The sequence below is a fragment of the Anabas testudineus genome, chromosome 14 (genome assembly GCF_900324465.2).
Source record: "Anabas testudineus chromosome 14, fAnaTes1.2, whole genome shotgun sequence".
Taxonomy (NCBI): Eukaryota; Metazoa; Chordata; class Actinopteri; order Anabantiformes; family Anabantidae; genus Anabas; species Anabas testudineus.
In genome coordinates, this window is record NC_046623.1 from 4,657,600 (window position 1) to 4,671,231 (window position 13,632).

At 45.2% G+C, this 13,632-nt stretch overlaps 1 protein-coding gene across 2 annotated transcripts in view; it reads left to right on the forward strand.

Moving 5' to 3' along the window:
• Positions 1-13,632, forward strand: part of LOC113169572 (E3 ubiquitin-protein ligase RNF43) — a 61,362-nt gene that overhangs the window by 30,152 nt on the left and 17,578 nt on the right. For both annotated transcript variants that reach the window (XM_026371094.1, XM_026371095.1), the window contains exon 2: positions 10,354-10,467. In XM_026371094.1, the coding sequence (XP_026226879.1) occupies positions 10,354-10,467 (114 nt within the window). The remainder of the gene's footprint in view (positions 1-10,353; positions 10,468-13,632) is intronic.

Consider the following 13,632-nt stretch of genomic DNA (forward strand, 5'->3'; position numbering starts at 1 on the left):
CCCTAAATCACAGACGGTCCCTGCTGAAGAGATGAGGTTCAGCAACTACCACCAGACCTGCCCTGCCAGCCAGCACAAGTACCAATTTAAAAGCTTCCCTATGATATGACAGCGCAGCGGTGATGACAGGCCACACTCTGTTCCGGGCTCCCCTACCTTTCATCCCACAGAACACAGAGGGAGAGCGAAAGACTGCTGGGAGTCTTTAAACTAAGAGGCGCTGCACCATAATGTTGCTGCTGTGGTAGAAGGATGCCTTGTGTTTTGTTGTCTGAGGCAGGCTGGGCCCGGCTCTATACGCTCAACATACGCTTCCCCTTCTGTAATTATGCACCAAATATATTTTAATGAGGAATGATGTCTAAATAAATGTCATTTGTGCAAAACCATTCTGTTCCCTGAGCCATCTGGGGGATATTTTGAATGTTGCTTTATCTGAGTAGTTTCTTTTCTACTGGCGCGCCGACAGAACTACAGTAGGTGAATGCAGCGGAGATCGTTCACCGGACTCGTACTGTGTGCTGATGATGCACTCGAACTGTTCCCGCTGAGGTGGCACAGCTCTGTGAAAACGAAAAGCCCGCCAACGACAGACAGAGGCAGCAGCCACAAGTTGACCTTACTTTGTTAGTGTGTGTTTTCTGTGTGCAGGGACTTTTATGAGTGTGTTGACTGTGTGGTGTTGCTGGAGCAAGCAGATGTTGGGTACTTAAGATTTCTGACACTGAAGATAAACACTGTTTGCGAGGTATATACTGCATGACTGCTGGAGTATCAACTGTACATGCACGTACACTATCCTAAATAACCTGGTGCAGAACTTTCGGTTTGGTACCTGTTTCAGACACATCCAGCAATAATTCCAGTCTTTAGATTCTCATTGAGTGTGATCACAGTTTATAGTCTGATACGTGAGTGGGGAACATACGGTAAATTCAAAAGGAAGTTTTGGCAGCATGTCAGTTTGTGACTCTTAGATAAACAGGGTTCACTAGTCAGGTCAGCACAGCCTGTTTAGCTAGAATTATCCTTATGGTAAATGCAAATAAGAAGCCAGAGTAGAAATAGGAGAGGAATTCATTAAACATATAACATCTGGAAAAAGAACAGAATTCAAAATGATATTAATGCCAGTTTCATGATTACATTGATTTCTCACAGCTATGAAAATAGCTACAGTATGTGAAGCATACTGAAGTTTCACTTTAATTTTGTTTTCCATCACGGAGAGATAAAGCTTGGTAACTTTCACCGTCTCCCTCTTTCTCTCTTACACACACACACACACATACACACTGATAGTAGGAGAGAGTGGTGTTCCAAAGGGCAGCAGTGTTTACCTGCCCACTTGAGTGGATTCCTCAGCCGGCTGGCTCAGACGCTGAGGTACAGGCTCCGGTGCCTACGTGTCTACTGTCTACGCTGGAGACATTCTTAGCCTGATATCACAGCCGCACTCTCAACAAAGATGTTGAAAGGCCATATTGAATCGGGAGTAGGAGTGGAGGGAGGGAGGGAGTTTGAGGACATAGACGCACTCGCCTATCGTCAGTGGGGCCCGGAAGCCGTGAAGTGTTGTGCTTGCACATGGAGAGCAGGTGTGAGCGTCTGTATATATGCTTGTGTGTGTGTGTGTGTGTGTGTGTGTGTGTGTGTGTGTGTGTGTGTGTGTGTGTGGACGTGCCATATGTAGCTGCACAGGTGTATGTATGTACTGTATGTGTGTAATCTGGAATAAAGCGACTTCAAAGCAGCATGGCAGCATTCTCTCAGCCCAGCCTGTTTACACTGCTCAGTGGAGTCTGCATTCCTCTGTCTCATTTTTCCATGACATTCCACAAGGAGCTCCGTGCTCCTGGCTTTGTGCCCGCCAACGTTTAACCCCCACCCCCACCTCCCTCCCGCTCCCTCCACACCAACACATATAGTGCATACATGCTTCTGTACAAACAACTGTAAACTCCATTTAGGCAGCAGCACAAGACAGGACCCAGCTGGGGACTGGAACGTGCAGAAACCACGAGCAAGGCAAAGAAGGAGGTGAAAGGCGGTATCACATGCACCCTTGCACTGCAGGGTAGCAGGGGATCCAGACTCCCCACAGCCCTTCTCTTTTCGCTCTCACCCACCCCCCAGGCACGCTGACGGGCTCAGGTGGATATCCAGATGCACAAATGTCAGGTCGCGTTTCACCGGCGTCGGACAGAAACATGTGCTCTGGTTTGTCTTGAAAAGCTCTCAGCGCATTGCCTGACCATAAATCAGACTGCTCCAACGTCTGCCTCGGAGCCACAGTGAAATATAGCAGCGAAAAAGAAAACAATTATGTTGCCAATTACAAGGTGTGTTGCAAGCAGTCAGCGGCCACATCAAAGAAGGTCTCTGCTGATGTGTTTGGGACTGTTTATCGCTAGGGTTGCTAAGGATACTGCATATGTATGTGCCCGGGCAATATGGTTACATAGATTAAAAATAACATGGAAAGGCCCTTAATTTAGCTGCAGTGTTTACTTGCTCTCGGTCTTTATGACTGCATTTCTCCGACATCGGCCACAGGTGATTATGGGATTCCCTGTGGGGTGGAGTGGAGGGATAGTGGCAGACGTCGACCTCTGTGGAGAAATATGTCACTGTTTTTTCCTTTCCATGAGTTCCTCCTCTGGAATAAATTAGAGATCTTCCATGACAGTATAGTAGGTACTGACAACTGCACGGCAAGTATACTCAACTGAAAGATCCCTTACATCTCATTTGGAACCTAAACCTTTTCTGCTCCTGCAAATCTTTTAAATATTTAAGTGAGACATTGGGAAGGTCTTTTTAAAAAGTGTATTTCAAGGCATTGATTGGTTCAATGTGGTCGATTTATTTTATGGAAGATGTCCTCTTTCCAGGAAACCAAGATTTAAGACTGAGCGGGCAACTTAAGGGATGTAGCAAGAGTACATACCCGGGGACAGATGTTAAAAGAATCAATGAGGAAAGAGGAAGTCAGTGGGTTAAGTCATTTTTGTCTGTCATTTGTTCTGCGCAGATGGGAGGATTCAGATGTTGCCGAATGTAAAATGATTCATGGTGCAGACCCTTAAGCTGATTTAATCACAGAGCTTTACATTTCTCTGCAGTTATCAAAACTGTATTCATGTGAATTGTGTTCAGCAGCCAACAGGTGAACCATGCCTGCTGCCAACTCATAATAGAGATGAGTATACTATGATCTATTACACAGAGCTTCATTCCAGAAATGAGAGATTAACTATATAGGGAAAATGTTGAACCTAGATGAATACGTGTTGGCTGAAGTCTGGGAAAGAGCCTCTAATGCTGTATCTTCAATAATTTAAATCCAAACTGCCTTTTATGGTCTTTTCTTAATTCATTAAATGGCATTCATTTTTTATTATTCTAATTATTAATGGATTTTAGCTGCAGTCACATTGTTAACATTCCACGTCAGGGGTTTCAGGCTTTTCCTGTCTTCTTTATGAACAAAGAAACGCTCAGGGCATCTATGTGTCACTCCACAGTGGCTTTCGTGTTCAGCCCATGAGCTGTGTTTATGGTTTTCATCTTTATGACTTGAGACGAAAGCTGCGGCTGTACACGGAAGGGGTAAAAAAGACAAATGCCTCCTTCCCATATGTCATATGTCAAGATTGACTTCTCTTAGAGAAAAGCATAGTGCTGCAAAAGATGTTGGTAGGTGGGTTCGGAGTGGGGGGAGTGGGGCATGGGACTGCAGTTCCATATAAACGAGTGGTGTTAATGGCACCCCAAACAGCCTACTGTTTTATTTTCTATTTATTTTTTATGTGCAAGTGTGTAAAAAAGGCACCTGTCTCTCATTAAAGAGAACCACACTGAAACCCTCCTCTGGTGTCCCTTACAGTTGTATGCACTCATTTTATTCTGGAATAGGATCTCCTGCCTGTCAGTTTGAACCCTTATCTTCCGTGAAGGTCCTGCACCAGTTGCTTAAGTTGACATTATTCCTCCTGAACAGCTACAGCATCAGTTTACATATGTTTGAATGATCCCGGGCACATTGTGGGATTGGGGCGGTGGGTCGGCCGGTGGTCCCACCACTTTCTGTGAGCTGAAATATCACAGCGCCTATGTGGATTGATATTAAGTTTTGTGAAGACGCTCACGGTCCCAGGTAATAAGTGTTGAAGACTTTGGGGATCCCCTGACTAACCCTTACCTCTAGCACCATCACCTGGCCAATCTCATACTGTGATGTTCCCTGCTCACCTGTGCTATAAGTGTTAATTAGACTAATGCTGATACTGATTCTTCTGCAGTGAAACATATCTCTAATACGATCCCACCTCACTACATTAGAATTGTTGCTTTTCAACAAGACAGAAACCTATTATCTATACAGTTCACAGGAGGGGGGTGGGCAGCCTTTGGCTAAACCTAATTCAAACATGTGAGTTAATTGGGCATGAAATTACTAGTGTAATCTTATTTAGTTTCCAAAATTCACACAGTCAACAATCAGTTAGCGGTTTAAAAGCTTCAGTACAGTATTTTGTAATTACACAGCATGCCCTTTCTGTTGCGCATCACCTTTTGTTGCCTTTTGTTTGTTTCTCTGTGTCTTTTATTCTCATTTAATTTGGAATTCTCTTCCTCGTTCCCCTGAATAATCTCTTCCCACATAGCTGAGCTTAAGTTCCCATCCGTAAGCGTCTGACAGCCTCGAAGACGTGGGTTTTCTCTCTGGGCGATGTTGCAGAACCTGGGAGACTTTGAGAATGGTCCTGCAGGCCAGGGACAGGCTGGAGGAAGCCTGGAGGACGTGTGGATGTGGCCCCCCGTGTGCACGGGGAAGAAGGATCACTGCAATACTAACAAACTGCTGGGTTACCGAGCCACTGATTTGTTATGACAGGGAAGTGCTGTGTTTATGTTTAACTCAGAGCTTTGAAATGTATAGTGTAGCGCTGGCCTGAGGCTGATGAAGTGGCCCTACTTGTTGGCGGCGTGTGTATGTGCAAGTATGCGCGTTTGTATTCGTAAGGCCACAGAACCTGTGCGTGAAGTGAGGAACGGGCGCCATCTTCGAAATCCAGACCTGCCAATCGCTGTCCTGTCACCGCACCTGACTGGGAATCTGCTGCCGGGATCACAGCACAGGTGTAACTTTGCCCCACTTGTTCTAATTTGCTACAGGTTTTCTAGGAACATGGGAAGTAGGCAGTGAAGAAGGCAAAGAAAACGATTGATGAAAGTGAGAGCTAGTCGCCATAGATCAGCAGTGCGGTCTGTCGAAATATTGTGCAATAGAAAAAACATTTCTTCCCTCATCTGACGTTCTGCCAGTACAAGCTCACTCTTCATCTTCCTTTCTTTAAAACCAACTCCTCTTTCCTCTCCAGGTTCTTTCTTCTCCGTCTAATCCCTTTTATAGAACAGAGAGACAGTCTGACGGGCCTGGAGCTGGGGGGGAAGCACTCCTACTTAAAGAAAGCGCCCGGGCAAATTTGGGGCTGGTGGTAATTATTTGGGCCTCATTATGGGATCACATTTCCCCGAGTCATTCTCTGTGGTAACGTTACTGGATATGGGGCTGACACTGTCAATAAAGCAAGAGGGGAAAGATGACACGCCTTTTGTTTTGACAGGACCAAAGCAGTAATGCCTCCTGTTCGTTTGCATTTGCAAAGCGAGAAGCAGCGAGGGCCTCAGAGCCCACTTTTCCAGATGCTCCGACAGAGAAAGGCCCTCTGCTCCGCTCCCCTGGCACTCCATCCGGTGTCACTCTCCTATCAGCCTTTCATGTAAATCCACTTAGCGCAGGGTCATGAGACACAAGCCTTTTCGATTGGGGAGTGCAGTATGAGTGTGTTAGTGTGTATCTGTGTCATCTATGGCACTGAGCGCTGGACCGCAGTGTGTGTGTGTGTGTGTGTGTGTGTGTGTGTGTGTGTAGGATCCAGCTTGCTTATTGGCCCAGGCATAGATATGACATTAAGAAAAGACTTGGATTTCAGTGTTCTCACCCCTTCACCCCCCCCAAGTAACCACTGAGATTTAGAGACCAGCGTTCCTGTACCAAGCACCGAGTTACTCGCTCCCCTGCAGGACCACAGGGACAGTGTCACATTCTAATGTTATCTAGGTAGATCTGCTCCCTGATGTTTTTCAAAGGTGGTAGGAAAGGAAGCAAAGGGCCATTGTTTCAACCTGTCATGTCACCTCAGGCTCCTTCATCCCAAACGCACACACACACACACACACACACACACTTACATGCACACGGGCCAAATTTTAGCAGGGATCCTCAGCAAGTCACCCAGGCAACCAGATTGCGATCTCTTCCAACTATTACATGCGGTTTTGTTTCTCCTTTTGGCAGCGACTTTTCCAAGCACTTCTACAAAGAATTTGGCCCCACTGGAGACTCTTCTGCCAAGTTAAATTAGAGAAAGGTTTGATTTACACCTTCAGAGACAGCAAAGTGTGACACAGAACCTGGACAAACCCGGTCCAGGTCCATACATTTACAGTGGCAAGAAAACGTATGCGAACCTTTTGGAATTTCATTGTTTTTTGCATTAATTTGTCATAAAACATGATCTGATCTGGTCAAGAATATGAAGAATTATAATGTGCCTAAAATAATAACACAAAAACAATTCTGATCTTTCATGTCTTTATTGAGAACAACCATATAAACCTCACAGTGCAAGTGTCCTTTTTACACCAGATGTAGTGCTGTGTGTTCTTTCCAAATAGTTCAATATAGTTTCGTCAGTCCACAAAACATTTTTGCCAATACCACTGTGGAGTGTCCATGTGCTCTTTGGCAAAGTTCAGGCGTGCAGCAATGTTCTTTTTAGTAAGCAGCAACTTCCTTCATGGTGTCCTGCCATAGACACGCTGCCTTTTCAATGTTTTACCTACTGTGACTCATGAACACATATGTTATCCAGTTCCAGTGATGCCTTCAGATCTTTGACTGTCACTCCGAGTTGCTCCTTTACCTCATTGATGAGTGTTTGTTGTGCTCTTGGGGTCATTTTGACTGGCCGCCCACTTCTTGGTTCACTTGTTTTCTGTGTTATTATTTTAGGCACATTATGTTTGTTATTTGACTTAGATGAAGATCAGATCATCTTTTTGACAAGTTAATGCAGAAAACCACAAAACCTCTTGCTACTGTATGTTGTGTTTGAGTCTGTCAATCAACAGAAGGTGATTTTATTATATTGAAACATTATTTTATTCAGGGCGTTTAGAGCCATCATGGAAATTGCTATAGCTGGCTGTTTTCCAGATTCTGTACAGATACTGTACATGAGTGTGTGTGTGTGTGTGTGTTCACTTCACATGTTTGTTTTTAATGGTTGTGTTTCAAGACAAAGTTTCAAGATTTCATTAGATTCTTTTAGAGCCCAGATGTGGGACGTTGACTCACTTAAGAAGTGGGTCAGAATCCAAAGATCCCAAGCAACAGATAGTGTGTGTGTGTGTGTGTGTGTGTGTGTGTGTGTGTGTGTGTGTGTGTGTGTGTGTGTGGGGCAGGGTTGATTGAATTCTACCCCTGATATGCACTAACCTGGCAGGCTTTCCAGGCCTCAAGGCAGAGCTCCATGAAAGCAGCGTCTTGCCCTCCTCGCTCTCCGTCGTGATGCTTTCTTTATGATGGAATAATCACATAGTGATATGTTTCTTTCATCTCCTGCTAAACCAGCCTGCTTCATTTTGATAATGTTGTACATAACATTGCAGCCAGTAGTCCCTCAGAAGCCCTGTGACCCGAGCAGCTGGTAATTGAGTGGTGGAGCTTGATGAGAGGTGCAAGCTTCTTTTTTTTTTTTTTTTTTTGCTTCCCCCTTGACACAGACTGACATAACTGCCTGGGCCTGGTTCCCTGCTGGCAGCAGATGAACTAGAAAACTCTCTTGCTGATTATTGGCAGATGAAAAAAGGAGATCTTTGCAGGACTAAGCAAAGGGAAAAAAATATTATTGACTTCTCACCACAGCTACTATTTATTTTCCTCTTTTTCTCTCCATGTATTTGTTTTTGAGGCTGTTAGATTCTTGCCTCTGAATATTTTTAGGATAGTCTTTGATTGAGCTGAAGAGGAATGCCTTTAATCGTGGCTACAAAGGAACCGAGGGACATGTCCCCGTCAGTTTTGCAACAGATCTAGACAGATGAGCATGAGGAGGAGGGATGGAGGAGTGAGCATTGTTAACAGTCTGTGGGGAACTGTTTGCGTGCCCTGTGGTTTTTAGTCCCTGTGAAATGGAGACTCAGTGATTTGGTTTCCCAGGCCCCTTTTTCTCAGGGCCATACAAAAACCAAAGAAGACATTTCAGTCTGTCCTCCTTGCCATGTGTGTTTCTAAGTGGTAGATGGCACCAATGGTGGCACATGGAGCGTGTTGTCAGTCATCTGATTGTAAGTAGCTTGGGCATGTCAAAAATAGAAGATAATGGTGGTTGCCCTCAGAGCCTTGGAGAGCCAGAGGAAACTAAAAGGCAGCCGCTCCTTCTAAGCCTGTTTGGCTCAGCTTTGGGATTATTATCTGCTTTATTAGGTATGATTGCACAGCCCCATGCATCAACATGTTTAATATGACAGCAGAATACAAACACAGCCTAAAGACTCAATAAGCAGTTGCACACTGAAATCCCATTCTTCCTACTGAACGTAACTCTTTCTCAACATTTCCCAGAAGATTATAGCAGAAAGGAGCAGAGGTCATGGCATCAGTGAAATCATGTCATTAAAGGATTGCTTTTTATTTTCTGTCTTTTCCTTTGTTCGGGGCCAAGTTCAGCTGTAGGCCTCTAATTTGGGCCTAGTAAATGCAGACTGGTGGAGGCAGCTGGCAGTGCAGCATGCAGGCCAGGCCAGGGGTTCATGCTGTCTTCCTCCCGTGCTGAACAGGAGCTGTGATTCAGGTCTAAAAAGAATGTGCAAGGCAGACTACTCCCATTAGATTTCGATTTCACTGTCCCACCTTTAGCTAGAGCGAGGCATTTTGGATTTAGATCCATGTTTGAGCCCGAGTGCATATGACCCTGTCTGCAGTGCTCTGTAGCAACAGTATCGCCACATCGCTACCAAATGAGCTGATGCACAGTTTACAGTACCGTATACAGTTTTTTAATTTCAGTAGTTTATCTTTCCAAATGCCTCCATGATAACTGCAGAATCCAACCTGGGTCTTTAGGCATATGGTCTTTATGCATGTGGCGTTACTGTAGCATCATTCAACTGACGATGTCAATACACAACTACTTTATATTTCTTTGCGCTCAGACTCATATTATCTACTTATGGGAGGTGAATCAACTGCACACATGGTGCTTCTCATTTGCTTTTATCTGCCTGCCCCACCCCAGTCCCCAAAGTCTACTGTCTGCGCTCTTGTCTCTCCCTCTGACAGACATGCAACAGCCCTTTGCAGCACATTACGTCAATTCCCCTGGACCGGGGTGCCAGCTGTTGATGTCACCCATGGGTCTTTTTAATTTAGGGATTTCCGCTGGGTGAGATGAGGGGGAGCCCCATGACCTCAGCCCACAGCCACATGAAGAGGCCCACCGGGGCAGAACCACGCTGGTGGAGGGCTGTAAAGGGCAGGGCCAGGCAGGGTGGGACTCCTGCGCTGGGGTGTGGGTAAGTGCGGAGACCCGGTGATGTAGGGTCTCAGGAGCAGTGACAAGCACTGATCTTAAGGCTTTGTGTTAGTGGATGATTCTTCCTCGACTGCCGTGCAACCCCTCGTACCAGTGAAAGCACATCTGTGACTTGCAAACACCGTTGAGCCCTTAAATGCAGCCTTTGAGCAGCCATGAATTTCCTCTCTTTCAGAGGGGATCAAATGTTCCTTCTAAATCTATCTCTCATTCTTTCAGTACTCAAGGCTTTGAGTGGGAGTGAACATCACTATGCATGTAATTGATTTTGTAGGTTGCCATTTTCTTTCTCTTGAATTTCTCCGGGCACGGTTTAGGAAGCAGACGCCTTCATTTAACACATAAAAGCCTCCACAGTCGTCCAGCCCCACAGCTGTTCTGTAATGGTGTGAAAACCAGTTTTAGGGTCTCAGTCTAAGCTGAGATTTCTGCAGACCTTAGATCAAGAGTTGATCATTCTCACCAGGCTGGAAAGGGTTCACAAACTTAATAGTCCCACTGCACAATCACCCATTATTGTATATCTTTCTGTTTAAAATAACAGTTGTGATTTTTCTTTTGCTCAATAGGATCTATTTCTAATTTTTCACAATGCTGTATCAGTGTCACCGTTATTTCCCGTTCATGGTGTGAGATGATAACCTCTTATATTCTTATATTCTCATATATTCTTTTTTTTTTGCAGTATCACCCCTTGTCTCTGTGCAACACAAGTGAGGATGAACGGCAGGAGAGCGACTTCATTACCATTGTCAAACTGGAGCACAGGGTACCCCGCTGTCTGGCGCTGTTCGATAAGGTACAAATCACGCACACGCTAACGCACACACACACTGCCTTTGAATGCTTTGTGGGTTTCTTCCACTGAAACTCTCTGAGAAACTCCCCTCTCTGTGAACCCTCTCAGACACTGCAGCAGGCACATAAACCACCGTGCCACCTTGTCTTCTCTCCAGCACCCCTTCCGCTCTTTGGATTTGGACTTTGAAGGGGAGATGGTTTGAGAGGGAATGATTTGGCAGGAGCTTAATGTTTTGTTCAGGAGGGTGATCTTTCAGAGTGAGGGCTTGGACAGGAGGGGACGGACTTAACTCAGGGCAGCTATGTAGCAAGTGGCAGTGAGCCCTGGCTTTGGATTTAAGGCTTTCAAGCCCCAGCTGTCACTGGTCCGATCCCAGCCAGCCAGCCAGCCAGAACCAGACACTTGGTGTTCTCCATTTCTGCTTCCCTCTAATATGAACGCAGCCAGAGCTCCATAGATTCCATCCCACAGTGGTTTAGATGTATATGTAACTGCACCAGCGTCGACCTACATCTCCTTTATGTTTAAGCATTTTGCCATACACACTGACTGGCATGTCCTAACTTTAAAGCAGTGTGATTTAAAACTGTTGCTATTTTTTTCTTTGTTTTTCAAGTGGTGACAAATTTGCAGGCAGGAGTATAGTTAGGCGACTGTCTTTTTTTAGCCCGTGTTTTCTTTTCCCCTAATTTAAAGCCGTGTTTAGGAGCTGCCCGCCGTGGCGACGATCTAGAGACATTCCCACACTTCCCCGCTCCTTTCTTCCTCCTCCTATTGCTCCTTCAGTGGGAACCCAACAGGGGGAAGAGGGGTGTCACTCAAAGGCTGACTCTAGAAAACAGTTCTGATTAAAGCTTTAATGGCAACACTGTGTGTCCTATAAACAAGACACAGTCTCTCTCTCTCTCTCTCTCTCTCTCTCATGCAAAAGTACCCGTGAACAAAAGCCTGTTGCTTCCGAGTGCTTTCTCCCTCCCTGCAGATCAGCCTTTGAAATCAGGAGGAGTGAAGAAGGGAGAGGAGTGAGGAGGGGATGTGGGGTCTTTCTTGTTGTTTTGGTTGTCTGGAAACTATGTGTTGCAATAAACTCCACTCCAGCCACCTGCATCCTTGCTTCCTCAGTGAGATTGAAAGCTTTTGGTTGTGGTGGATTTATTGGGGATTCATCATGCAGCTGTTGAGGAGTTCGCTCTCAGCCTTTTTAAGAGGATGAATCAGATGGTTTGGGATGTGCGGTGTTGGGCCAGCCGTGCTCTCTGGATGGGACTTGTTTACAGTTTAGTCTGGCTGTAACCCGCCCCACTCATCTATAGATACTCGGATGGCCACAGAGGGTTCATGTTGCACCGCATCTGCCCAGAATAGACTGTAAACCAAACAATGTGAAGCTCAAAACCTTAAAGAATAAGGTTTCATTGTCGTTTTGATTTTGGTTTGCTGAGGTTCTCACCCCCGGCGTCGCAGGGATTTTGCAGATCTGCAGTGATTTATGCTGCACGGTTCCCAACAGCTCGTCAGTGTGTTAGTGTTGCAGATGCTGCACTTACAAACATAGATTTGACAAAACAGGGCATTTTCAATTTAATACAAACACACTAGTTAAACTAATTTTGTACTTTAGGCCTCTAACTATCCACCTCTTCTGGTACATTCGACGGTCACTTGTATGCAATGGATAGTTTGCTCAAACAGAAGCACCGTTTATCTTAGTGACACTTTGAAGCTATCAGATTCCTAATGACCTCCCCGTCAGCTCCCTCCGTGCACCTGAATCAGAACCCTCCACCACTCCAGTGGTTTGGCATCATTACACACCACAACACAAGCTTCCCCGTGTGCTTTCCAGTAGCCAGCCCGGCTTCGCATGTTGACACTAAAGGTTCACACATCACAGTGGTGTCAGGAGGGCGGCTGTAAACTCCACCTGAGGCTTAATTAGTTCTGAATAAATGCTGTAGTCTGTGCTTTATGGGACACTGAGCTGGCCTTGCACCTCTCACGCTGCAGCTCTGTGAAACAGCATCAATAAGAATCCATTTGTGACAACAACTCCTACAGTTTTAGGCCCGTGTCTGAACTTGTTGACTCTCACAGAAAGCCTCGCTTATTGATTCTGCTACTCTCACATAAAAAGGGTTTTCGGCCTGATTGTGCAAGTAAGCCTATTTTCCTTAACTGGGGTTTTGATGTGTGTGTGTGTGTGTGTGTGTGTTTCTGTGTGTGTGAATACAGCTGTATGTGCATGTGCTATTTGCTTACATTACCTCAAGTGTGCTTTCCCAAATTTTTCTCAAGCCATGAGAAAGGTGGCCACTTTGTGGAGGAGGAAAGCTTGAGGATCCAAAGACGGCACCAGTCACACAGATCGAAACGCAAACAACACTGATAGTATGCGTCCAGTATTTGTAACATCATCATCAAACTGAATATGACACCTTATTAAACAGTCACTGATCTAAACTAAATGATTGTCATCATCCATCTACAGTAATACTAAAGGTATCATAGGTTGAAAACAAGGGAAACCTCATGACAATGTCGTTGTGTCTTCATGTTTTCTTGCCTGTAGTGGGTGACGCTCACAATGACCTCAGGCTACACCTGCCTGCTGTTTTTTTTTTTTTTTTTAAGATAAGGCTGGGAATCAGTGGCAGCTGCCTTTCACTTCTCTCCCTTCGGTAGCCAGGTCCAACGACTCCAGTTCATCAGAGACGAGTCGAGGAGGAGGAGGAACTCAGGGGAACATCTGGAAAAGGGGAGATATTTTAGCTTTTGCGAGTAAATGCAAAAAGCAGCAGATACACAATGGACACTCTGGCCGGTACGAAATGCGTCAGTGTTAGCAGACTCCTGGGTTCACTTTGATTTCTCTCCCAAGAAAATTCATTATTTGCTTGTCTGTGCCAGACACTTGCACGGGTTTCTTCAAAGGGATAAACTATGACTTTTTGTTTCTTTCTTCTGTTAGTCACATCTGCACTTGAACTTTTGAATCCTTGGCCGAGCTTTGTTAATGGACCAGCAAGGATCATGCACGTCTTAAACCATTGCATGGACCTTACATTATTCTTTTTCAACTTTGAAGCATGCAGAAAAGCATGCAAAAACATGCACACCGCTGCATATTTACAGTTTTCCTTTTCAGATAAACCATAAGTGACT